General features: G+C 39.3%; 1 protein-coding gene across 12 annotated transcripts in view; it reads right to left on the reverse strand.

Annotated features, from left to right (window-relative positions):
* usp9 (ubiquitin specific peptidase 9) overlaps nt 1-24,027 on the reverse strand; it is a 37,480-nt gene extending 13,453 nt beyond the window's left edge. For 6 of the 12 annotated variants that reach the window (XM_036586231.1, XM_036585890.1, XM_036585821.1 and 3 more), the window contains exons 1-28: nt 23,795-24,027; nt 19,415-19,674; nt 15,896-16,041; nt 15,703-15,782; nt 15,061-15,173; nt 14,388-14,606; nt 13,632-13,747; nt 13,263-13,514; nt 13,029-13,167; nt 12,694-12,846; nt 12,332-12,436; nt 11,502-11,708; nt 11,223-11,359; nt 10,874-10,909; nt 10,219-10,352; nt 9,969-10,059; nt 8,585-8,927; nt 7,521-7,616; nt 6,621-6,832; nt 6,273-6,513; nt 5,936-6,085; nt 5,596-5,716; nt 5,083-5,213; nt 4,656-4,934; nt 3,867-3,992; nt 636-773; nt 178-344; nt 1-68 (exon numbers count right to left, since the gene is read on the reverse strand). The exon at nt 1-68 is cut by the window's left edge and continues 41 nt beyond it. In XM_036586231.1, coding sequence (XP_036442124.1) covers nt 1-68; nt 178-344; nt 636-773; nt 3,867-3,992; nt 4,656-4,934; nt 5,083-5,213; nt 5,596-5,716; nt 5,936-6,085; nt 6,273-6,513; nt 6,621-6,832; nt 7,521-7,616; nt 8,585-8,927; nt 9,969-10,059; nt 10,219-10,352; nt 10,874-10,909; nt 11,223-11,359; nt 11,502-11,708; nt 12,332-12,436; nt 12,694-12,846; nt 13,029-13,167; nt 13,263-13,514; nt 13,632-13,747; nt 14,388-14,606; nt 15,061-15,173; nt 15,703-15,782; nt 15,896-16,041; nt 19,415-19,516 — 4,102 coding nt within the window. In that variant the 5' untranslated portion in view covers nt 19,517-19,674; nt 23,795-24,027. The remainder of the gene's footprint in view (nt 69-177; nt 345-635; nt 774-3,866; nt 3,993-4,655; nt 4,935-5,082; nt 5,214-5,595; nt 5,717-5,935; nt 6,086-6,272; nt 6,514-6,620; nt 6,833-7,520; nt 7,617-8,584; nt 8,928-9,968; nt 10,060-10,218; nt 10,353-10,873; nt 10,910-11,222; nt 11,360-11,501; nt 11,709-12,331; nt 12,437-12,693; nt 12,847-13,028; nt 13,168-13,262; nt 13,515-13,631; nt 13,748-14,387; nt 14,607-15,060; nt 15,174-15,702; nt 15,783-15,895; nt 16,042-19,414; nt 19,675-23,794) is intronic. The other 6 variants (XM_036586407.1, XM_036586322.1, XM_036586058.1 and 3 more) reach the window with 3 other exon arrangements.
* Between the last annotated feature and the right edge of the window lie 256 nt (nt 24,028-24,283).

A 24,283-nucleotide genomic window follows, 5' to 3' on the forward strand; every position in this document is an offset into this window, starting at 1 on the left:
GCCTGTGTCCCATGCAACACCTCGTGGCCATGAGGAAGAACTGTTCTTGTGCCATTTGACGAACAGACCTGAAAGCAGAATATAAAAAAGTCCCCATGACACAAGTCATCACCTTGAGCAAACAAAGAAAACCTACTGAGTTTTGAAAGCTTACTAAATGAATAACATGCTACTCACTTGCTCTGGCAGTGCAGTAGGAGGTCAATGATGAAGGTCTGCCAGGCCTTCTCTTTGCTAAGTGCATCTAGTGCAGTGGGGATAAGGGCGAAGCATAGGGTCATGACCTCCAAGGCCTCGCAGCATACCTGTTCATCTTCTGCATCTGGCTCATTCCCTGCATTAGTCTAAGAAAAAACATACAGAACACAGAAATATAAAAACTTTAGAGCACCTGAATACATACTGCATTTTAAATCCACATCATTTAACAGAATTAAGAACACCAAACAGCCATGCTGTCCCACATTTTTTCTCCCTCTACAGAAGGGAAACAGCAGAACCATTGCCATGTGACTATAAGAAGCTCCTTTCCTTTTTTTTCCTTTTCAAGACTTTCAGCAACTAAACAGAGGACTAAACAGCGTTATGATTTTTTTTAATTTTGTTAAAACCAGACAAGTACACAGATCTGGCACCTTCTCATAGATCTTGCTGATCTCCTCGTTGGAACTAAAGACAAGCTGAATAGTGCCACAACCAGATGCCCAAACAATCTTCTGGATAGCTCTGATGACACCGATGTCTGGGATGTACTTCGAAGCCTGGAAAAAGTTCTGAGTGAAAATAGACAGAAACAAAAAATGTGATAAGTCAAGTTACTCAACATTTTAATTTTGTTATCAGTAAGGCTGATGTAAGTATCAGTAAGACTTTTTGAAGAGCTAAGAAAGGGAGTGGTAGTTGGTCAACAAAGATAAAGGCCACATGGGAAAGTCAAGCCTGATAAAACTACAATGACAAATAGAAGCAGGCACACTTATTACCTGAAAAGTGGACAATAATGAATAGAAGCACACACTAGCTGCTCAGAAGAAAAAAAAGAAACACAATCGTTTCTCAATTTATTTTACGCTTAGGGTTGGTTAAGCTTTGCTTGCATTTTTTTTTTTCCTTTTACTAATCAGTTGACCATGCATACATGTATGTATATTATGGCTGTCAAATGACTAAAATAATTAATCAAGATTAATCACATTGTTCACTAATTGTGTTTGTCCAGATGTGACCCTAAAGCATTATCTTTTACCATTTAAAAAGCAGTGCTTTTTGTATCTGAGTGGACAAAATAATCTGTATCAGAATGTATTTTTCCACTTTCAGTAGTTCAGTAAGATTATGTTCATAATGTGAACGCAGGAACATAAAAATAGAGTGAAAACAGTTCCCAATTTTCATCACTGACATCCAGCGACAGCAATAGTGGCTGCATGTTCCAATCCTGCATACCTCATTGTTTCGTCTTGCTTCACTGGGAACTGTATTGCTTTAGTCAGTTTACTACTTGTTGAATTATTCATTGGTCTCACACAAGCACAGTCCAGCACATTTGCTGAAATACTGATATTGCTGGCATCAGCAGTGTTTGCTTGTAAATAATACTTCAGACTCAATGTTCTTCTTTAGTGTTTTTGTTTTTTCAAAGAAAGCAATCAATGCAAATTTATTTGTTTAAAAGTTGTATTTAAATGGGAGAACTACAAGATTCAATCACAGCAACAAACAATGTGTAAGCAGCTGTGCTTTAGGGTGGAACCATGATGATTTGAAAAGTCAAACTATAAAAAATATCTTTGGTGTCAATCATTTATCATGTTAACCTGGACACCACTAATGTATTTATATGAGATGGCATACTAGTATTGATGGGTATCAGGCTAATACAAAAAAGGTGACATACCATTTCTAGTATACACACACACACACACACACACACACACACACTTCATTTGTAATTATTTGTTTCCACATTCACTATGTAACCACCTAAAAGAATGACTCCTATTTTTTTTACTGTAAATTGCTGTGCTTGGGCTTTATGTTGTTGCGGATAACATACAGAAAAAGACACAGAGCATGCAAGGATGAAGACAAAGCCTCCAGGAATGTGAAGGGAGAATGGCCTCTAATCAGACACCTGTTATTTCAGGCTAGTAAAGCAGTTTGGGTGGAGACAAGGATAACTGTGTGTTCTCTACCTCAAGGTCCCTGAAGCCTGAGAGTCTGAACATTAAGACCCCTGCCTAGCATCCGATTCAAAGTATTAAGATGCCCTCTGCTGTCCAAACATGGTTAAAACAAACTGAAACCTGAGAGAAAGAACATGATCCTTGTACCTGCTCACACTCATGATTAACATATACTACTCTTTCTGGACCACCTTCCCTGGCACTTTAGTAAACTTCATTTACTGCTCAAATTTTTGCTATAAACATGCCAAACAGCAAGAGAGTCTCATTCATCAAGGCATTGAGAAGCAGATAAGTCAATGAGGAACGCTATAACTAACTAAAGTCAGTTGAAACCAGGAACACAAGCAAATCCACATCTGACGATTACTGATTAATGCTACAAAGCCATGACATTAGTAAATAAGACATGACAATTATATAAAGTATTATTAGAAATATAGTATCCAGAGCAATTAACATGGTAGATGGATCTTTTTAAGAGTCTTGCCCAAGGATTCTTCTTTGTATTGCATTGGTGTTCCTGTCTGGATAGGGAATCATACCTCTAATCTTGACTGTCCCTGTATTAATCGAGTGTTAACCACTAAGCTCCTTTTGACTGAGCTGAAAAGAATGGAAGTGCCCAGCACTAGTTACTATGCAAGTACACTACTCTGGATAAAACACAGGACATTTATTTATCAGTGGTAATTATTGACTACAAATCCAACATTGGATTGATGCTTTCCCCATTTAATAACAAAGAATTTAATCAGCAGCTGACATCAGTTGGGCAGAGAGAAGTCATATCCTCCTTTTCACACTAATAAGAGCAGGCATTAAAGTCACACTTTGATAGCAGAGAGATGTGCTTAAAGATACTTGTCTTTTATTTAGTTTATCAGTGCATTTCTATTAGCAAGGAATTAGTAGAAGAATTCAGCGTAGTAGAGAAAAGATCTAAGGGGTTGTTTAGCCCTCAAAGGCAAATCATATTTTCCCCTTGCCTGAATATCATTACTTCAGAGATAATCACTTACAAATCTTTTGTCCTGATGCAAATTCAATTTAAAACAATGAAGCAAGCATTCATTACCATTTCCTCCCAGCATATTAGTGACAGACAATTGTGTTGAAGTTTGCCTGTTCTCTAACAGAGCCTAAGGCCCAAAACATACTTCATGCAAGGACGCGGACGGAAATGACAGCGCTCGTTCAATGCACTGCAAACTCTCAGTCCTTCTGTACAAACTCACCGTGCGTTATTATGTTGCTGTGGCAGTTAAAAAACACTCAGTACTGAAGGGGGCGATAGAGGGCAAACTGGAGAGTGATCGAGTTATTCCAGCAGCCTCAACAGCTAAATGTGGACAGTACAGGAGAGTGAGCTGCTTTACCTCTTGAAATGGAAATGCAATAATGTATGATATTTTTATGTTTATGTAAGCCAACTTTGCGTGATACTCAACTGCTCATCTGCTATGGCAGTTGAGAAAGGACACTAGTGGGGCGAGACTGCTTGGTCAGCCCTTGCTGTAACGCTCTGATTGCTCATGCTTGCACTGTGTTCTGAATTGCGTTGTGACACATTTTTCAATGCAACTACACGCAAAACCCTGTATGCGTAGCTCGAGCGTCTGCGTTTGCAGCCTTGTGTGAAGTATGTTTCAGGCCTAATTCAGATCTTCTCGCTCATACCTCATCAGAGATCTGCTGGGCCAGGCGAATGGCCACGTTGCGGAGCATGCACTCAGCGGAGGGATTGGGGATGTTCTGCAGGGCGCTCTGAAGCACTAGGGCCTGGTCATGAGTGGCCTGGTTTATCTATGGAGAGTGAGAGAGAGAGACAAAGAGACACCACACTATTAGATTAATGGATTTTGAAGAGACACAATCGACTGAAAGATGGTTCTTTCTCCTCTTCCATGAGAAACTAATTTGCTGGAAAATTTAATGAGAAAAAAGTGGAAGAATCCTGGCTACACCCTTGACTCACTGTGGTTCCATAAGGAATTCTCAATAATATCCTGAATATTCATAAAATAAGAACTCTTTATTTCACAGCAGTCAGTCTCTCAGAGTGAAATGACTCTTTCCATGCTTGTAAGAACTACGAACTGAACGCTTAAGAAGTAGAAGTGCTTCTGGGTCTGTAACCAAAGCACACTTCCTCTCAAGACAACATATACCCTTGACATTTACTGAGCCACAGAGGGGCAGTCAGGATGCTCTAAATGTGACTGGAAGTGCTGGGTGGGGGGGTGGATAAGGAGTCCTTAAGGCAGTCTATAGACAAAGGTCAGACTCTCTGACAGCTCCTCTGCACTATAGCTGGAAACACGAAGCACTAGTGCTTCTCTACACATTCAGCTCCTTGACTGAAAAGAAACGACAAAACTAGTCTTTTTATTACATGTTGGCTATGCTGCAAGTCTTCATGTCACCACAACTAAAGGAAACTGCATGACTGAAACACTGGAAACTTACAGGTGACACGGGGATGGTACCCTCAGCTGTGGGCTGGCAGGCTTCAGCCACAGCCTTCACGTGGCCAAAGCCCACCGCTGTCAGCAGTAGCTTGGCTATTTTTAGAGCGTTGAGATAGGCTCCCCGTCGCGTCTCCATGTCAGCATTTGGAAGGAAATTATTTCGGGTCAGCATGCTCAAGACTAGCGGCAGGCCACCGCTCTTCAAGAAGTTGTACTGGAAGTCACTAGCATCCTCTCCCAGCGTACCACTAGCAGGCATTAGCAAGGCATAGACCACCTGAGACAAGAGACAGAATCATACTTGCATTTCAACGCTGACTTTTGCTTTTCACTTTTTCTTCCCAACACAAATGAACAGGACATCCAATTTATGTACTTCGGCACTTACATAAAAATAAAATATATAAAAGGTATAACAGACAAACCTCTATCAAGTAAAGTACTTGAGAAGGCGATGGGCCAAAGAAGCGGGAGTCGAGGGTGGGGCTAAGGCTGTTTTCTCCGAGTTTGGCATGATCCAGGCAGATGGCTCGCAGGTTTTCCACTGTAGTGTTATCTGGAAATGAACAACAGTACAGTATGAATGGCGCAATTCTAAATGCAAATAGCACTCTAGTTCAGCAGGGCCAAACGTGGTCTCGCAACAAGAATACATGCCTGGGGACAAGTTGTTAAACTTTTAAATCCACCGCTAGCAAGGGTACACTCCTTCTAAAGCCTGCGCTAAATTCCTCTAGTTTGTGCACATTTAATGTTTGGTGTAATCAATAACAAAAGAAAAACAACCTAGCTAGCAAAATGTCATCATTTGTGGGTCTACACTTTCATTTTCAATTAGCCAAAAAATTAGTAATGGGTATCCAGACGTTCTCATTACAAGATCATATCTGCCCTGCAAGACTAACAGCAGTCAAGAGCATGAGAGACTTGTCGCACACCTGGAGGCATAAGCTTCATGAGGACTCTAGCTCCATCACGTAGCAGAGGCATGTTGAGATTACAGCCCAGATCTGCTACTTGCCACAAGAACGAGATGTAGCGCAGGTGTAGTGACATTATCTGCAAAACATGAAATATGGCAAGGAATAATGAACACTCGCAATGACTCGCTTCAAGCTCTAAAATGGTTGTCTCAGTGATTTAACACAGACAGATACTTTATCAGATACAGCTAGAAATGTTGTGCAGAACCATTTTCAAAATCCTAGATTGAAAAGTGAGCAAGAGTACTGAAAACATACTGTGTGATTTTGATTAACAGAATGTTATGTTCCTCACCACTCCAGGAAGACAGCTCTCCACTTCAGGGTTTGGCCCATCACTATAGTGGTTGCCATGGTTCCCGGGGGAGCCTGTGGAAGAGTCTGATGAGCTGTCTGGGCTTGAAGGCATATTGGCGCTGACCTGGGTGAGCTTGGCTGTGATGAGCTGAGGAAGAAATGATAGAAAATACAAAGAGCACAGAAGCAAAACAAAATAAACAGAGTGCCATTACTCTATGCCATTAACCTTCTGATATCTCAGAGCCGTGCAGCATTTTACAGCACGGTGTAACTAGAAACTACAACACCATATGATAAAGAAAGGAAGAAAAGTAAGAACGGTAGATTTTTACCGTTTTGTCTTTAAGATTTAGCTGCCCAATCAACTTCCTATCATCGGCAGGATCTACAATATCCCCGCCAATGAAGAGCTCGATCTTCGTGTGTGCACTGTTTGCCTTTATCCGGTTGAGAATACAGCGCCGCACAGAACCAATCGTATCATTGGTGTGGGACCAGATGTCCAGGTCATCCACTTGCCGACCTTGGTTAGGGAATCGCACAATCAGGGTGATGTGCTTCCCTCTGAACGCTCTGCAAGAAAGAAAACAAGAGTTTAAAAAAAGGCTATGATTCATTTACATCATGAATCAGTCATTGAATACAAAACGTCTTGGACAACAAAAGTATATGTGAAGCACCTGGACATGGGAAGGATGGTCCTCTCTTCATGGTAGTCACTGTCACACTCCGTGATGTACTCCCTGAGCACAGTCAAAACCCTAACCATGCGAATGGCCTCCTGCCTGGCACAGTTAATGCTGTCCTTATCCCCGTCCAGCACACACAGCGTGTCATAGGAGGCTTTGAGCCGGTCAAAGCAAGACTGAATAAAATCCTCATGGATCTCTACCTGCAAACAAAGTGAGCTGTTAGCATTTAAAACAAAAACCATAATCTACAGTTATGAAAGAATTTGGGAGCCCTTCGGAGCTTCTGGAATGTGATTACATATTAAATCTTAATCAAAATAACAAAAAAAAAAAAAGATTTAAAACAATCGAGATCAATGAGGAAAAGAGAAAAAAAGGGGGGAAAAGTGTGCAAAACTTTGCACTAGTAGAACTTCTGTTATTGCCAATAACCACAACCTCCACTTTCTGTAGCTATTAATCAGTTTTGTACCATTCCTCTATTTAAAACTACTTCAGTTCAGAATTTTTTTAGATGTTTGTTTTAGATTATGCCTCAGCACTTCCATAAGACAGAGGTCAGGACTCTTACTCTAAACATTACTTCAGTTCACCCCACATCACCCTTATATTTTTCTGCAGCTTGTTTGAAAAATGTATGGCAAGCTAGTCTTTAGGCCCAAGACACAACAATCTGACGTGTGATGAGAAAACAAAATATGTACTGTTATGAATAAACACAGGGGGCAGCACGGTGGTGCACTGGGCAGTGCTTTTACCTCACAGCAAGACCTTTGCATGTTCTCCCCATGTCAAGAGCATATATTCACATTAGACAAGAGTTGATCGCTTTGTTTGAGCAGTCGCTCAAACATACATGAACACTTGATCACTGTAGACAAGTCTTACCTGATTAGCTTGCAATTTTGGTCCGAGGTTTGTGTAAATTTCTTTGAGCAAATCAATTGCTCGGCTAGCGATGTCATCACTTCCCTGAATCACAACCTAAGAAAAACAACAGCAGCACCAATTAAGGGTTTTCCCATAGGATGTTCTGTGAATAACTAGTAACAGGCAGAAGAGTCTTTGAGAATCACAACTGTGGATGCACAGTTATTGATAAATAAGGCAATAAATGTTGTTTCCCAAAAAAAAAAACAAACAAAAAAAAACACACACACACCAAACAAAATATCCTTACCATTACTTAAGTAACCCTCCGCATTATAATGTTTGAAAACTACTAGCCCATGTTTTGTGTGATTAAACCTAGCCTAATAATTCTCCAGTGCTAGAAAAGGAAAATGACAATTTAAGGTAGCACAAAGTCACAGACACATGCTAATCTTTTGAGACAAACAGCTAATTAGCTTAGACGTACAACCACGTCACGCTCAATTCAAATCCAGGAAGAGAATGTTTTTATAAGCTTCATATTAGTTCCCCTCTAATATAAAAATACACAGAGACCATTAACTAGGTCACAGCCCTTTTCCCCCCCAAAACACAATCTATGTTGTGCTTTATGGATAAGGCCTACCATTCAGTTGCCAGGGTAACAAAAGTGCAGATTTATTGTGACTGTATTGGCAGCAGCTGATGTTCAGCCTCATGTGTTTTAGACCAACACGAATGATCATTCCAAACCCTTCAGCATTTCATGAACCAAAGCACGAGAATTTTGCTGTCACCACCATAATCAACAGAAACACTCAAAACACTCCAGAGGCAGTACTATAGTCAAACAACCTAACATGACTTAACTTTTCAATCTCACTGTGGGCTGGGAAAACCCCTTGCTAAGTACATTCCTACAAAAAAAAATCCTCCTGATGCTAATATCTGCTGATGCCCCTCCCCCACACCCCAATGCAGCAAAATAATCTGCAACACCAAAAGGTAAACGCTCCATAGCCAGCGTTTATATGCAGATACTTAGACCACATCTATGCCGTAAGCTTGGCAATACCTACCCTCCACAAGTAATCTAGTCCAATCAACTCCAGATCATCCATCATATACACCCGCCGCTTGGCCACCAGCTTGCCCTCTCTGCAGTTCACTGCTTTAAAGAACCGCTCAAAGCACTTCATGCCGTTTTCAGTCAACAGCGAGGGGTCCAGCTGCAGAACATTGTTTTCAAAGAAGTCCTTGTTGATGTCGGGGTCAAGGTCCGGCTCGTCCCCCATGAGTTTGGAGTACCATTTGAAGCAGGCTTCGCGATCACACAGGAACACAGCATTCTCTGCCAGGCACTTCCAGATCTGCTTGGCCTGAGGAGCACAGAGCCACAGCTGTCCATCCTTCAGTAAGAACCTGTGGACACAACCCAAATCAAAAATGCCAGAAGTCAACTTTACAGCTGATACAAGTAAGTTTTAAGGAATGTTTTTTAGCCAGTAGACAATGCACAAACTATTGAATTGCTAATCCAGAACCTATGAAGCTTGATTTCTACATCTACATCCTTAGCAGTGTGTTATTTAGTGGGGGCGTGGCTAGATCAGCATTAGAACACACATGGCCATCATCTACCGCAAGTCAGCAGCATTGCAATTTTCAGTAAGGATCCACTTTCTGTGGAATTAATACGTTTTTATTCCAAGTTAGTCAATATGCCAATGTGTGCAAGGAAGAAAAGACAGTCTTTATCACACACCGCTGAGACTACGGAAGAAATAACAAGCCCTAACTGCGAGGATCATTTTTACTGAGAAGCTTATGCATGTGTTCAAAACAGCTAAAAAAGGTCAAAAAACGTTTAAAAGGTTGGACCAAATCCAGACCGGAACTTAGCATTTCCATATACACTTGACAGAAAGAGAAAGCCCAAGCTGAGGTAGGCTGTCTGTAACAACTGAGCTAACACTGTGATAAGTTACCTGAAATATATCGAGATAAATTCAGTTTGCGTTCATAGGCTTCCTTCTTAGACTCCCCTGTGCATTTCCCTCTCATACTGCAGCTACATCCTCTCTTCCACCACTTCCAACATGAATTTGGTTAAAAACTGTTTTAAGCTTCAGAATGAAACCTAGTGGATGAGAGTAGATACACTGTTTCTGTTCTGTGTGCGACTCTGAAGCTACTAAGCAACTGAGTGGAGAGTACATAGTCACTGCGGTGATTCCTGGGAGCCAAGTCCTCTCTCTAAAGTCATGGATTTGATAGTTTAAGAACCTCTGATATTACACAGCACCTTGTGATATTAAAAAGAATAGTAAAATGTTCCCCCTTAAAATGGAATTACCTAATTTTTATATTGTGACAAATGCTACAAAAGCAATGTTTCAGTTGCAGGCTTGCTTTTAAATTTATATTCATTAACAAAAAATGAAAAACACTTTATCCTCATACCTCAAAAAGTTCAGACGCTCCTGGACTTCCTGCACATGACTGTATCGACTTCCAGGCCTGACTGTCTGAGGGTCGAAATCTGTGTGCTCTGCTAAATCCACACAGCAGCACATTAACCATGACATACGACAAAAACTACACACACGAGCAACTTCAAAAGTATTTAGTGATGAAGTCTGTAATTAAACAAACAACCAAACACAAACTCAACTCATACTTTTCAAAACTGTGTCATCTTAAAATAACCAACCTTTGGAGAATTGTCTCATGTTCTCCATGTACGCAGACAGGTTTTCAGCCACCAGAGTGACCAGGGCATGATTGTGCTGCAGTTGGTTGATAAGGTCATGCCGATAAAAAACATGTGGACTCCGCTGCGTTTGACTAAAATCAAAGGAGACATAAAATAAAACAAACACACGAAACAACACGAGTCCTGAAGAAACATCAGGACAGTCAGCTGCTTCCTGGGCACAATTTGCCATTTCAAAAGGCAGTATTAAATCAGGAATCTGTTATGTAGTGAGATTTGGATAGAAACCAGCACTTGACAAATGAGCAAATGCAGCACATAAATGTGTCTTTGCCATAGACTGAACCCAAATTCTTTCTTACATGACCAGAGATTGGTAAGGTAATTAAATTAGGCTGGGAAAGAAGAGACCAACAGAGGTATGCTGAAGCTGATTTTTAAAAGCTGTTGCAATTTATGGGGCCAGTTTTTCAGACACACTTTAATTTATCATTATTTAACAGCTAAGAGGATTCTCATTTGAAAGTTCATTTTAGTCTGCAGTTAGCCTTATTCTGAGTCTGAAAAACAGGCCCAAAGATTTACAGAGAAGGCACATATTCCAGCAAAGTTTATAATTAAATGTTATATCCCAAATTAGCTTTACACTTACCCTTCTAAGCTCTTTAAGTTAATAGGTATTTTCTTTCTGAAAAACAATAGCATGTGCACGATGTATTTGCTATATTACTCTTACGATATACTTACTGCATTTACTTATTTTAAATATTTTTAAATATGTTGTCTGACCATTGCATGGGTTATATTCAGATTATTCTTGTATTTGGGCATTTAAAATTGCATACAAACTATGGCTGTCTATTCAGCAATAAAAAAAAAACAAATTAAAATTACTTAGTTCCCTGAATATTCACTAGTTTTTACTAAAATGTTAACAAGGGTTGATGGCTTGTTACATCAGTGGCCATAGCTAATGACAAAGAATAGAACAGGCTCTTTACCTGAGATTTTGAGGAGCCTCTCCAAACAGACTGCAGATCTCTCGAATTTGTTTCAGTGCAGGAATTACCCACTTATCATTGGATCGCAACTCTTCAATAAAGCGATCTATCCACTGGATCTTCTGGGTATCCCTGTCCTGAAAACAAAAATACAAAATTTACACTTAAAGATGTTCAACCCCAATAATTACATAACACTTTTCACAATGTACATTGCCAAAAAGCAGCTTTACAAAGATTCAAGTCACGAGAACGTCTGATGAGAGCAGTAACTTGTACCTGGGAGCAACTGTAGTCCAGGATCTTGATATGAGCACTGAGGGCTTGGTCCATGATGTCCACAGGTACATCATCACTATGGGCCAAGTTCCACAGCAGATTGAGCACTTTGTGAGCCATCACACCATCCTTGTCATCCTCTGCAAGCCTTCTAATCAGTTCCAACAATTTCTCCCGCTGCTTTTTACTCGCATTAGTCCAACTTTCCTGTAAAGCCATGAAATCAGAACTACAATAATATATTGCAGAGATATTATTATAGTCTAGTAAATAACATACTGCATTTACTAGAGTACTATTAACGCAGTTCTTTCATCTTTCATAATTAATCTATAATTAGGGCAGCATAAATATGGGGGCTCTGGGCCATTTTTCATATACGTGTGTGCCAATGACATTACAGAACTATTGATGAGATGTAGAAACTGAGACTACATGTACCTGAATTAGAATTTATTTTCTGAGGACCACAAATGCAGTGAAATGAATAAAATGCAGTCCAGCACCAAATAGTCTACTCTTTCAGAGATCAATAAATATATGAAGTAATGGTCTGAATATCTGCCAAATCTAAATTTGTCCCTTACTGATATTTTTAAGCAGATGCCTGCCAATACCTATATATGCACAATTACTTTCTAAAAAACATTCAAAAGTACCACACAATATGATTTAAAACAGGCTACTCACACTCAACCAAGCTAGATAAGACTCTTGACTTTCTGGTTGTGAATCCTTTTAGATTACATGCACCTTAGCACATTTTTGTAAGTATATCTGTTAAATGACTAAATTTAAGAGTAAATAATGCATGGTTTCAAAAAACAAACCTTAAAACAGTCAAAAAGATGGTCCAGCTGTTCAGGTGAGAAGTCCCATGCCAGCTTCGCAAGGAGATCGTGAACATTCTTCACAATGGCCTCATGCTTCCCAGCCTAAGGAAAAAAAAAATCTTCATTATCCCTTAAACAAATTGACAACTAAGCTGAACTTAAAATGCCAAAGAGCAATAATGTAGACTTACTTATTAGTCATAGTACAATACTTACTCCTTAAGCTACACAGAAAGTATTTGCTCTTTATGCAATGAATTCCTCAGTTTAATATCATGTGGTCATTCTTTAGTTAACACAATTAATGACAGCAAATCATGCAACATTTGACTGAACAGCAGTGCCCTGTCCTTCTCTACCTGGGCAGCCCAAATGTTGTCCAGGTCCTGCAGTGTAAGGGCCTTCTCCTTGATGACAAATCGTAGGATCTTCTCTAGTTTCTCCACATACTGTGGCTGATGTAGGCTGTCCCGCAGTACAATGGACAAAATGTTATTCTGTTGAATCCACTCCTGGAAGATAAAGACTCAAGTTCAGCTTGCAGACCAGACATATTCAACATTAAGTGTGTCTGTTAAGGCTATTAAATTCCCAACCACAAAAAAATTCAAAGCAAACAAACAAATATGGTTAACACTTTCAGTATTTTCACTCGTTTTTCAAAGTCTGTAAACATTCAACAAGCACAACTTACTGCCATGCGCTCTGCAGTGAGCCACTCTGCCTCCTCAGGGTTACCGTGGCGATGCGTGTAGTACGAGACACTAGAGATCACCTTATTTACTTCATTTAGTGCATTCATTTTGCCATTAAAAGAAGAAATTTGCAATAACCTGTGGTTAATAAGAAAAACAGTTAAAATCTTGCATTTACATTATGAAACCTTCTAGATTCAGAATTTGTCCAATTAAATTTCTAAATTTCTCACCTAAGAATCATTTTTAACCTAAAAATCTCCATGTTCTTCACTGTTTCCTCTTGTCCAGGTACTCGTGAAGCCAGATTCTTCAATGATTTGATTATCATAGACAAAGCATCATTTTTGGCTTCATTCTTGGCTTCCTTTTTCAACTCTTCATCAGTGAGGTTTTCTAGAAACTGGGGAACCATTTCAATAATGGGAAGGAAGTACTTCTTCACCGTGTGCAAAGTGAGAAACTCATAGCACTGCCCAAAAGGCCTGAAAAGGAAAAAAAGACACAATAAACGAATAAATAAATCAATGTTTAGCCAAGAGAATTCAGATATTTTAGATATGAATAGCGGTTTCTTCAACAAGTTTCTTAAGTGTCGTTACTTGATGAGTGCAGCAATGATCTGAACATTCAGAGCTTGACCACTCATGAACCGATCGTGCAGAATTTGAAACCCGTTTAATGTGCCAAATTTGTTTATTAAATCCACCAACCAGCCCTGCAGGGAAAAACAAACAAACAAACAAATAAATAAATAAATGCACAGCAGCCTTGGAACATCAACAACCTTGCATTAACGAAATAAAAAAACAAAGAAAACAAAACACTAACAAAACCTATAAAACTATTATCCTTAAATCCTTATAATCCTTAAATTAAACTCTACAGATTTTTCACAATTTCTGTATAATTCATTGTTTGAGATGTAGACAAAGTCTAAAGTCATTCAGAGGTAGTTTGATGTAAAATGGTGCACTGTAGAGAAACTTGGTGCCTCTGATTTCTTTACAATAGTGATGACAGGAACCATGGGTTGTGATGTCTACAACTATATAGTCATAGTCAATACAGTCATTTTATTTACTTTCCAAAATGACCAGTGGACCTATTGCATTTAACAGCCCTACATGTACCTCTCCAACAGGAGGTTGCAGGGAGAGTAAGGGAGATTTTAGAGACATTAAAAGCTCTTCAGGCATCTAGTTCCTATCATCACCAAGATAAACAGTTCTTACTCTAGAATGACACATTTCATCTCAAAACACTCCAAATAACTTTTGCTTATATCTTAAGCGTTTAATTATGCAGTGATTAAGAAAACGATGGAATTCCCCTTTAAGCAAAATACAGTCTCTTACCTTGGGAGAGCGAGGGTCAGGTGGGCGGGCATAAAGCTCGTCTTCAGCCAGCTGCACCCCAGCAGGCACCGTCTCTGAGGGCCGGGTACCATTGTATATGTGAAATTTGCAATGAGGGTTGGTGGCCATTGCCAAGAGCTCAAGAAGAGGGAACCAGTCCTGAGAGAGCTTGGTCACACACAACTCTATCAGACGATGGGTGTTGTTGATTATGCACCTCTATGGGGACAAAAAACAAATTGGGCATAGATAGGTCAGTAACATAATGACATCTGTGGAATGTAAGGGTAGATGTAATGACTCCTCAAATGGCGAAGATTGGCACTACCGTGAGAAATGCTTATCTTAATTTGGACAATTGTGTGGAGCTAAAAAGAGCTGCCGCCTCTTAAGAGGGGGGTGAGTCAGAGCTGTCTCCCACTGTTGGCACATCGTCCCCGGCTTTACTGAAAGGGGGCCTTTGATCAGTGCTGGGGTGGTTTAATGAAACAGGCAAACAAGCCTAGCACTGAAAATAACATTGATTCCACAGCTCAGCTGCCTAATGAAAAACTCAATTCATCAAACGATCGCGAGGCAATGTATCATCTGCCAGGCATCAAAACAGAATTGTCCACACTAGTTAGACGATATACTGACTAAATAATGACTAAATTCAGATCGTGGAACTCACGTGGATCTCAAACTTCCATCCACTAACAGCCTCGTCCGTCAATATTTTCGTGAAGGATATTGTCAGGCCATCACGGAAAAATCTCTGGCAGGCTTCACACTTGACATCAAGTCCTTGGGACAGAATGTAAAGAAAAATCTATTAAAGGCTGACATTTGCAGACACTGTAAGGCATGTGTCTAAAAGCTAAAGCGAAACTATTATTAAGGCTGCCAAAAGCACTCATATAAGCTTAATAAGCCTAGTCAGCCCTGACAGATAAAGAAGACTCTTTAGACACAATAAATAAATTAATAAATACATAAATAAATACATAAATAAATAAATAAATAAAATAAATAGATAGACAAATAAAATTCAGTGCTGAGCAAAAGTAATGGGTACATTAGAAAATTAGATTTAAAAAGCTATTTATCTGAACAGTAAGCATTTACTCAAAAACTAATAATAGAATAAAATACAAATAACATTCATCCAATAACTAGTGTTTTTCTTGTCAATGTGTTCATTTACCCTTTTCTCTCCTCTCTGCAGCCCAAAAATACTTGTAGTTACCATTCAGTATCTAATTCTGTTGCCCAAAACTTTCTTAGCAGTACAGTACAGTATATACTTCAAATAATTTAGGACTCTTTGTTTTACCTTTTTTAGAAAGATCTATAGCAGCTTCTAGAAGAACTTCTAATTCACCCTTTGGCAAAACTGGAACAACCCAGCGGGGTCTGGAGACACAAAAACACCACTGTAAGCAAATGTACTGCTATACATTAACACATCTACCCACTATGAATGCATAAAGACAAACTAAATGGAATCAAATGTTTAATAAATGTACCTGTTAATCATGTCATCCAGCTTGGCCAGGTCTGCATGGGGGAAAGCAGGCTCCTCCTCCTCCAGCTGGGGTGGGCAGTCTCCCTGTCCCTGTTCATCTGGAGGGCTCACGGGAGAGTTCTCATTGGACGAGGTGGGAGAGGATGTCTGGGACACACATTTCAGGGAATCAGACACTATAAACTGACAACGTGGTGTTTTTGCATCAAAAACAGTCATAATTTGTTTTACATAACCATTTTTACCTCTTTTACACTTAGAATTAAACACACTGTTTTTGTTACTGTCCCTTTAAAACTGATAAACGCAAATGACCTCTGATTGCCTGCCTGCTGCGCCTCAATCAAATAGCAGTCCAGGCTGAATCACTAAATGTTAACGGGCAGAAATAAAATACTGCAGTTTGACTAGGTGGCCATAAGTAAATGCAATGATTTTCATGACATTGGAAAAATTAAGCATAAATAGAAAAAAAACACAAGTGACCTTAGTGGTGTACTCTGGATTAGTTAATTTAATGTTCGTTTAACAGTTTTTTTTAAATACCTAAGAAGAGGCTCAAGCTGTCATTTAAATGCTAAGGCAAAAGCTTAATCCTGCTCATCCATGCGTATGGCAATAAAAACCTGAGTCTTAAAAAGCATTTATAAACAAACATCTTTGTTAACAGCTGAACATGTCACCAGTGCAACTTTGTCATGCTTTATGACAAAGATAATTTTATATGGATACTTCAAAATTTGACAGGAGGTAGACATTTGTGGGTGCATACACGCAAAATAATGACACTAGCGAACAAACTGCAGAGAGGACATAACATTTTCACAACAAACGGACCATGTTAAAACAAATCCATACCATACAAAAAATTTGGGTTTAACTTTCTAAATTTCTAAACCTTTTTCGAAATCAAAGATTAAAGGCGCAGTGTGTAAACGCTGTAATGTTTACAAATGTACCATTCACACCCATGTCCAGGCAGTCCATATATGAAAATGAAGCTGCAAAAAAGGCCAATTTGAATCAATTTTTTTTGTAATTGTTTTTGTGATGTCATGAAAACCACAAGACTTGGCTTACTGCAGTTTACCTCGCCACATTCATGCTTAAGTTATAAGCAATGTTTCAGCTCGGGCTGCTTTTTAAATGAAGCACGATACAGGACAGTCAGCTAGAACAGAGATCATTTACATATATCAGTCTTAAAGGCTGCTGAATTTTTATTCATGTATTTGTAATGCTAAGAATGATAAGAGCAATGCTGTCTCTTCACCATGACCGTGTTGTGAAAATATATATTACAGCAAAACCTTTTTTCAAAACTATAGTAATACATTGTCTCAAACACCAGGTAACATTTTTAACCATTTCATGTTATAACTAAGCGAGGGCACTGAACACGTCAGACATCTGGTTCCCAACACCACCACTGTGAACAAATCTGACTTGGTAAGTTTCAAGAACAGCTCATTTCACATCACTCAAACCACTCTGAATGACTATTTAAATCTTAATGATGTAATTATGCTGAAATTTATTAAATCAGTGGCATTCCCCTTTAAAAGCACAGTAACAAAAATAGCCTGTAAAATTTAAAGGGATAGAGAGGTTGAAAAATATTCATGTAAATTACATTAATACTGATTTGGTTTCCTAGACGCAAACAAATATCATAAACAGGAATCACAGAAAAAAATAACGTAATGCAAAATGTAGAACACAGGACCTTTAAATTGCTGTCTGTTACTGGCATATTATCTGTACATGCGTATGCTCAATTACTAATCCCAAGGCTATAACAGCACAGAGACCCAGAGAGTGAGAAAAAAGATGCTCCTGTATGGCTTCCTGTGACATGGTAAGGGTTGAATGTGTGGATCAGAGTTGAATGGAAGCTGCAGAACTTCGGAAATGTGGGGGTGTGCTGGGAAAAAAAAAAGGATCCTTCTGCTTGGCTGACCTACATATGCAGTTTGCTTCTCACGTCTGGGCTCTACACATCTCACACCAACTGGTGCGCTTTTCATTCATTGATCTGTCCCTTTCAGCATGCACTAGGTGTGAGCACTGGCAGCTGCACTTTACATCCCAGGAGCCCATAGCAGTTCCCTTCCGCAACATAGCTAATCAAAGTGCCCCTCTCATGTCATTACACTGGCATGTCTGAGTTCTGTAGTTACTGAAGAACGACAACGGACACACAGTTAGCAACCCCTCGCATACTGACTCCAGTCCAATGCTGCGAGCATCTGAAGCTGGTACTGGGATCTTTGTGGCAGCCCCGCATCTGTCACGATCATGCTCTCTTTGCCTTCACTGAGTGCTTGCTTCATATTCAAGTACATTAATAATTCCTAACTGTGCAAAATCAAACAATAAGCCTGCAGCATAATTCTTGACTCAATTAATATAAAATACACTACAGAAAATAATACTGGTCAGAACATACATTTTAAAAAAGAAGAAGAAAAAAAAGTTTGATTTCCGTGACGTTTTTAATAAATCACAAATTAAATGGACCAAGATGTAAACAGTCTGATTACAAGTCCTTTGATGTGAAATGCTCCACTCTAGACAAAATTAAGAGACCAGAATTGTTCTCAGTGCTGACAACAGGAACCATACATCTGAAGCGTTTAATCCTATTAATAGGGAGCATGCAGAAAGTCATTACATGAAATGGTTACGAACACGCTGCCTGGTGCCCGAGATATTGTTTACAATAGTTTTGTCTTATGGTTTTGGCCTAAAACATATTTTTAAAATATATTCATTCATGGTTGAGAGATACATGAAGGATGTTGTAAGGTAAACTAGTACCCAAACAATATAATTTTTACACACACACACATACATATATATATATATATATATATATATATATATATATAAATAAATAAAATACACACCACATACCACAATTTTACCATTCTTAACATGTTCCCCATGCAGAAATTGAAAATTGGTGGAATTACCTTTCAATAATATAAACTACTCTTCAATGCTAGGGAAAAACTAGGCCCACAGCCCACATTATCAACATTTTTTCCCCTATGAGGTCCAATAACAGTCCGTCTAACAGTAATTCATATTTACATGACCATGGGCAAGGCTAAACTGCTGTAGGCTAAATAAGTGGGCGTATGTAAATGTAATGGTTTGTGTGATATTACAAACACACTAAGTTAAGCTGTTTTTGCAGCTTAGTTTCCACATATGGACTGTATGGACTGGGAAGCGAACGATATGCTTTGAAACTTTATCAAATGTTTGCATAATACATCAAACATCAAACTCTCATCAAAAAAAATAAGTGAGGAAAATTTTGTTTTTCATTAAGCCCTTCAAAATAAGCAAATCACTCACTATATCTTCCCTAAGCCATTTTTATATTTTTTTTGTGCTGTAAAAGGAAAACAAGCCTTAGAAATAGGCTAAAATGGGGACAGGCTTTAGTCACTATGAGAAATGCACTCTAGTGGAACACATGGAGTAGAGTGACACAAAGTGGGCCACTGACCTGGTTTTGGGGCAGTGGAGGCTGGGACTGACCGTCCGGAGCTTGGCCCTGGTCCTGGCTGTCATTCCCCCCTACGGGGGAGCCACGCGTCGTGGCAGTCATACTCGACACAGGGCAGATCTTTGCAATCTTGTCTGCTTATGTTGCTGGCGTGCAGGAGAAAATCACTGCCTCCTCTGGACTGATGGAGAACCGGCACACATCTGAAAGTGAAAGCACCACCTGGAGAACTGGACGTGCTGCAGAGACCATTGCATAACCTGAAACACAAGGATTCAAATCAATCAGTACATATGTACTGTAGAAGATACCATGAATTACCAATGTTTGTTTTCATGTCTGGTTTAGACATGTACCTCTTCACGCTCTACTAATTAACATAAAGGTGGGTTATCTTGAGAGCAGGACAAAACTGTGTGATAACATGTACACATATCACCGATTAGCCAGTAAACATACAGCGGTAACATGACACATAAGCTGAAACATAAGTATCCAGGCTCAGCAGCACAAAAGGACCAATGAGTCTACAGCTTCTAGACTACAAACATATACAGATAAGACCGACAGAACAACACTATCATCTTAACAGCTTACAAGCTTTGAGAAAGATGAGAAAATGAAATAAGATGCATTAAAGTTTGTGGATATATTTAGACATGCTGAGTACAGCAGACTGTCAGGAACTGAATGAAGCATTCAAATGAAGCAACTCATAGTGACTGACCGTGCAACGCCACAAAAAGAAATCCCACAACAGCTGTCTTTTGTGCCTTGTCTGAACATTCCCTCTGCAAAAATGCCTCTCAATCTGGTAGAACAAGATAGTTGTGGCTTTAAGTATGAGCTCTGAAAGTGTGTGACCTCAAATGAGTTAAACTTCCCTAATGGTTACAGGGAAATGCAGGCACCAAGCGTACAGGCTAGACGACGTAGCATTTCACGTTCATTGGCCACTAATAAAAAGAACAGTCATTTCAGCCTAAAATGATTAGTCACTTTGTGAAATTAACAGGTTAGATTCTCATCTCTTATTCTTATCTGCCACGGGAGGTCAAACTTACAGGAATGCTTGAGTCATATGTTTAGTTTGTATGGAGAGTCTGCCATGCGTTTCCACTTCCAGCATTTTAATGCTTTCCTATTCTTCAGATAAGAAACACTAAGAGACACTGACAATTACAGTATATTATTCATTTCTTATTTGTTTCTAGATTAGTATATATTTATTAAGTGCAGCGTCAAGAGAAAGGTGAGAATTTAATCTGGAGCCTATTAACTGCACAAGTTTAAAAAAAAAAAATAATTGACAGTAGTGATTTGCATAATTTCAAGTCAGTGTCAAAAGGATACATGACTAGATTTCCATTACAAATGTGTCTCAGTGCGGCATTCATCTTAAATTGGGCATAAAAATATTAATACATTAAATCTATGAAGGGTGTAATAAACTGTTACAGACAATTATAACAAGCCAACATGTTTAAAGACATTAGAACATGTGGCATCAATGCAACACATTTTGAAACACGTTTCTGTTTAAAGAAAAAAGAAGGAAACAAGGGCAGAGGTCAGATTACAGAACGTAGTAGCCAACCAAGCAGCAGTCAGTACCAGATTTGGTGGCCATAAACTTGAAACTTATGCACTCCACATACTAAACGGCTAAATCACAGATAACAGACATTCCATTGTGTTTTATAAGTTGAACATAATATCATATTTACAGCAGAGACACTACCAACAAAAAGTCAATACTTCACTGCTTAAAAAACTCTAAATTACTCACAGTGTAGAAAACTATGCAAAGATCACCAAACTTTTAAAGACAACAAAACATAAGGCCGTTCCCTAAAACTGTGAATGCTTTTCACATGAGTCGACTAATGTTACAAAGACTTTATATCTTATATTTCAAAATAGGCTTAACTGGCTTCTAAGGATTGGAATTATCATAATGTAATTTGATACAGGTACTTTATCACAGCTCGGTTTCATCAAGTTTTTTTAACGTATTCCACATGTCATTCCATGGTATCCATGGTAAATATTCCCCAAAAGACAGATGAAGCAAAAAACTAAAACTACATGGGCAACAAAAGGGGACATACATTCTAAATGCAGAATATATACAATATTGTACGTTGCTGTACCTCTAATTATGTATAAGAGTTGGACTGCAAACTCACACCAAACAAAAACAATCAATCCCTGATTACACATTTCAAAAGTGCAACAAATGCTTCAGAAGTTGATTCATTTGAAGTATGTGCTTTAACTAGCTGTAATGAATAAATAAGGTCGATAGTAGTAATGTTATGAGTTGCATCATGATTGCTGAAATTACTAACTGTGTGAATTTCTTGCAAAGCATGCAAACTACAAGAAACGTTTTAAGAGCAAGTCACTTCCACTGATGGTGAAGCCATTCTTGTTCTCTTCCAAAAATGTTATATTTTCACCATACTAAGTGAAAATGTCTGATTGCTCACTGATGACTTGGGTTTGATCCCAGCTATTTGTTAAAGGAAGTGTTACGTTTAGCATATAAAGATGCAACTTGTTCAACTTCACTATACTGGCCTGTGCAGTATGGATACTGAAATAGGCTCCACTTCATTAAATTCCTGGTTTTCCACAGAGGCTGACACACACATACCTTGCAACATCTTGATATTGATGCTGAGCAGGGCTCAAAGTGACTGGGTGAAAAGGAAGATAAGCTGTGAATGTCCTACAGGAGTAAATCTTGCATAAGCATGTATTAACTGCTTTCATCAGATCCATTTTAACATACGTGCCTACATGGCACAACACACAGATCCGCCAAGTTGGTCAGCATGCTTCCAGTTGACACACAAATAGTTAGCCAACAGCTATAAAACGATTAAATAGTACAACGGACAATAAATAGCTATTTGGTTAATCATGCAGCCACTGCACTGTAGAATGATAATATAAGCCCGTGCAATTTATCGAAACAATGCACATACGTCCACTTAGCTGCACGAATTTACATTGTCATGCCAATCAACCAAACCTCACGTTTTCGTGGTTTATTAAAACAAACTCGACGAATTGTGCGCGGATAGCAAAACACACTGAACACCCGTTCTGACATTACCTGTGTGAGCTAACGCTAGGCAGTGAGTGGCTCGACTGCTGTCAGCTCAAAGTTAGCTAGGTTAGCTAGCCAGCAAGGAATAAACAAAGCCACTAAGTTAACTAGGTGATTCTGAAAAACAAGTCCCTTATAAGCGACGCATATACAAAACAAGATTATAAATTAACATACCTGCCAAGCGTTACGTTATTTGATGGGTATTAATACTATTACAAATAGCTGACTTAGCGGCAAGCATATCAAATTCTTCAGTCCCTGCTTCGCTAGCTAACGTTAGGTAGCCTAATCTACCAAACTAGTCAACTATGTAAATACAAATAATTGTTCTTTCAGCTAAACATGAACATGATGGCAATCCAGTTTTCCTGTTAGTTAGGTATTCGACTTAAATCATTTTGAAGGCAGCTAACGACAACAAGCAAGAAATGTTCGGGCCTAAGGCTATACGGCCTGCTAGCCAGAGCCAAACCCAGCTGTGAGTCTGGCTGTTAACCAACGTTACCTAGGTTAACTGTTCTCTGTGCTTACTTAGACATTCGTTTGACTGAATTGGTGTTTCTTCATTTATATAGCCGATATTTATGGTACACTCTGGGGGCAGAATTCTGCTTAACTGCAAACGGCCAACAGAGCTAACAGCTATAGTGGCTTTTAAAGAGACACTTAACAGCCAGCTGGGTTACCCACAGTTAGCAGGCTAACCTGCTGACTTCGTTAGAAGAGAAGAGCTGGATGAAGCCTGACAGAGAAGCTGATATTATTTCCAAACAAGCTATATTATTCATTATCATGCATTTAGCTACATGTATAAGAAAGTGGAGAAAGGGGGACAATCAACCATCTAGCTAACACAAGTCCTGTCAAAAAAAGGCCTCAGTCAGACCGCTTGTTTGGGTTTTCGGCTATCACAAAACCCAAGCTAGCTAACCAGCCAGCTAACTATATTGTTAGCTCGCTACCCTCTTTGTACGAATAATAACGCTGTTTAAGTTGTTTTGCGTGTAGTTAGCTAGCTAGCTACCAGTGAACCAGTCCACTAGAGTAGGTAAACTGGTTTGGAGGAGTTAAACGACAAAAGGTTGGCAATGTATGTGATGACAAATGGTGAGTCTGAACTCTACAATGACAGGAATTCAGCAGCTAGCTTAGCTAAGCAGTCTGCATTGACTGATAACGAAAGCTCATTTAGCTGTAGCCTCCGAGCTAATGGTAGCTTCCAAGCTACAAACACAGACAGACTGAGCCTCACCACTCACCACTAAAATCACATTGGACCGTCTTCCTTTCGACTGCAGGCTTGATCAGTAACGCGCTGGTAAACGCTCGGCTGTGTCGGGTACATATATCTCGCTCTCTGCTCACACTCAGTGATTAGCTCCTTGGTTTTTTGTCTGCTGTTGGGTGTTTTTCCTGCGTCACCAGCAGCGCTGCCGCCCCCCCTAAACTCTCTCTGCTCGGCTCGGGCTGAGCTCCTGCTTCAGTTCCCATAAGTCGGAGGGTGATCCACTGGGCATGCGCACTGAGTCTCCATCGTTCAGAAATCACCGGACTTCACCAGAGAACCATATAAACCAAAACCAAAAGCACAGATCACACACGATCACACTGCCGTTACACGGTATTGGTAAAATTCAATATCTCGTATATTAATTAAGTTCTAACATTAAATGTTAATATTATACCGACATAGCCAATATATCACCCAGCACCACTGGCTACTTGAAAATGTTTCATTCAAATATCAA

This window comes from Colossoma macropomum, unplaced genomic scaffold, assembly GCF_904425465.1.
Source record: "Colossoma macropomum unplaced genomic scaffold, Colossoma_macropomum, whole genome shotgun sequence".
NCBI lineage: Eukaryota > Metazoa > Chordata > Actinopteri > Characiformes > Serrasalmidae > Colossoma > Colossoma macropomum.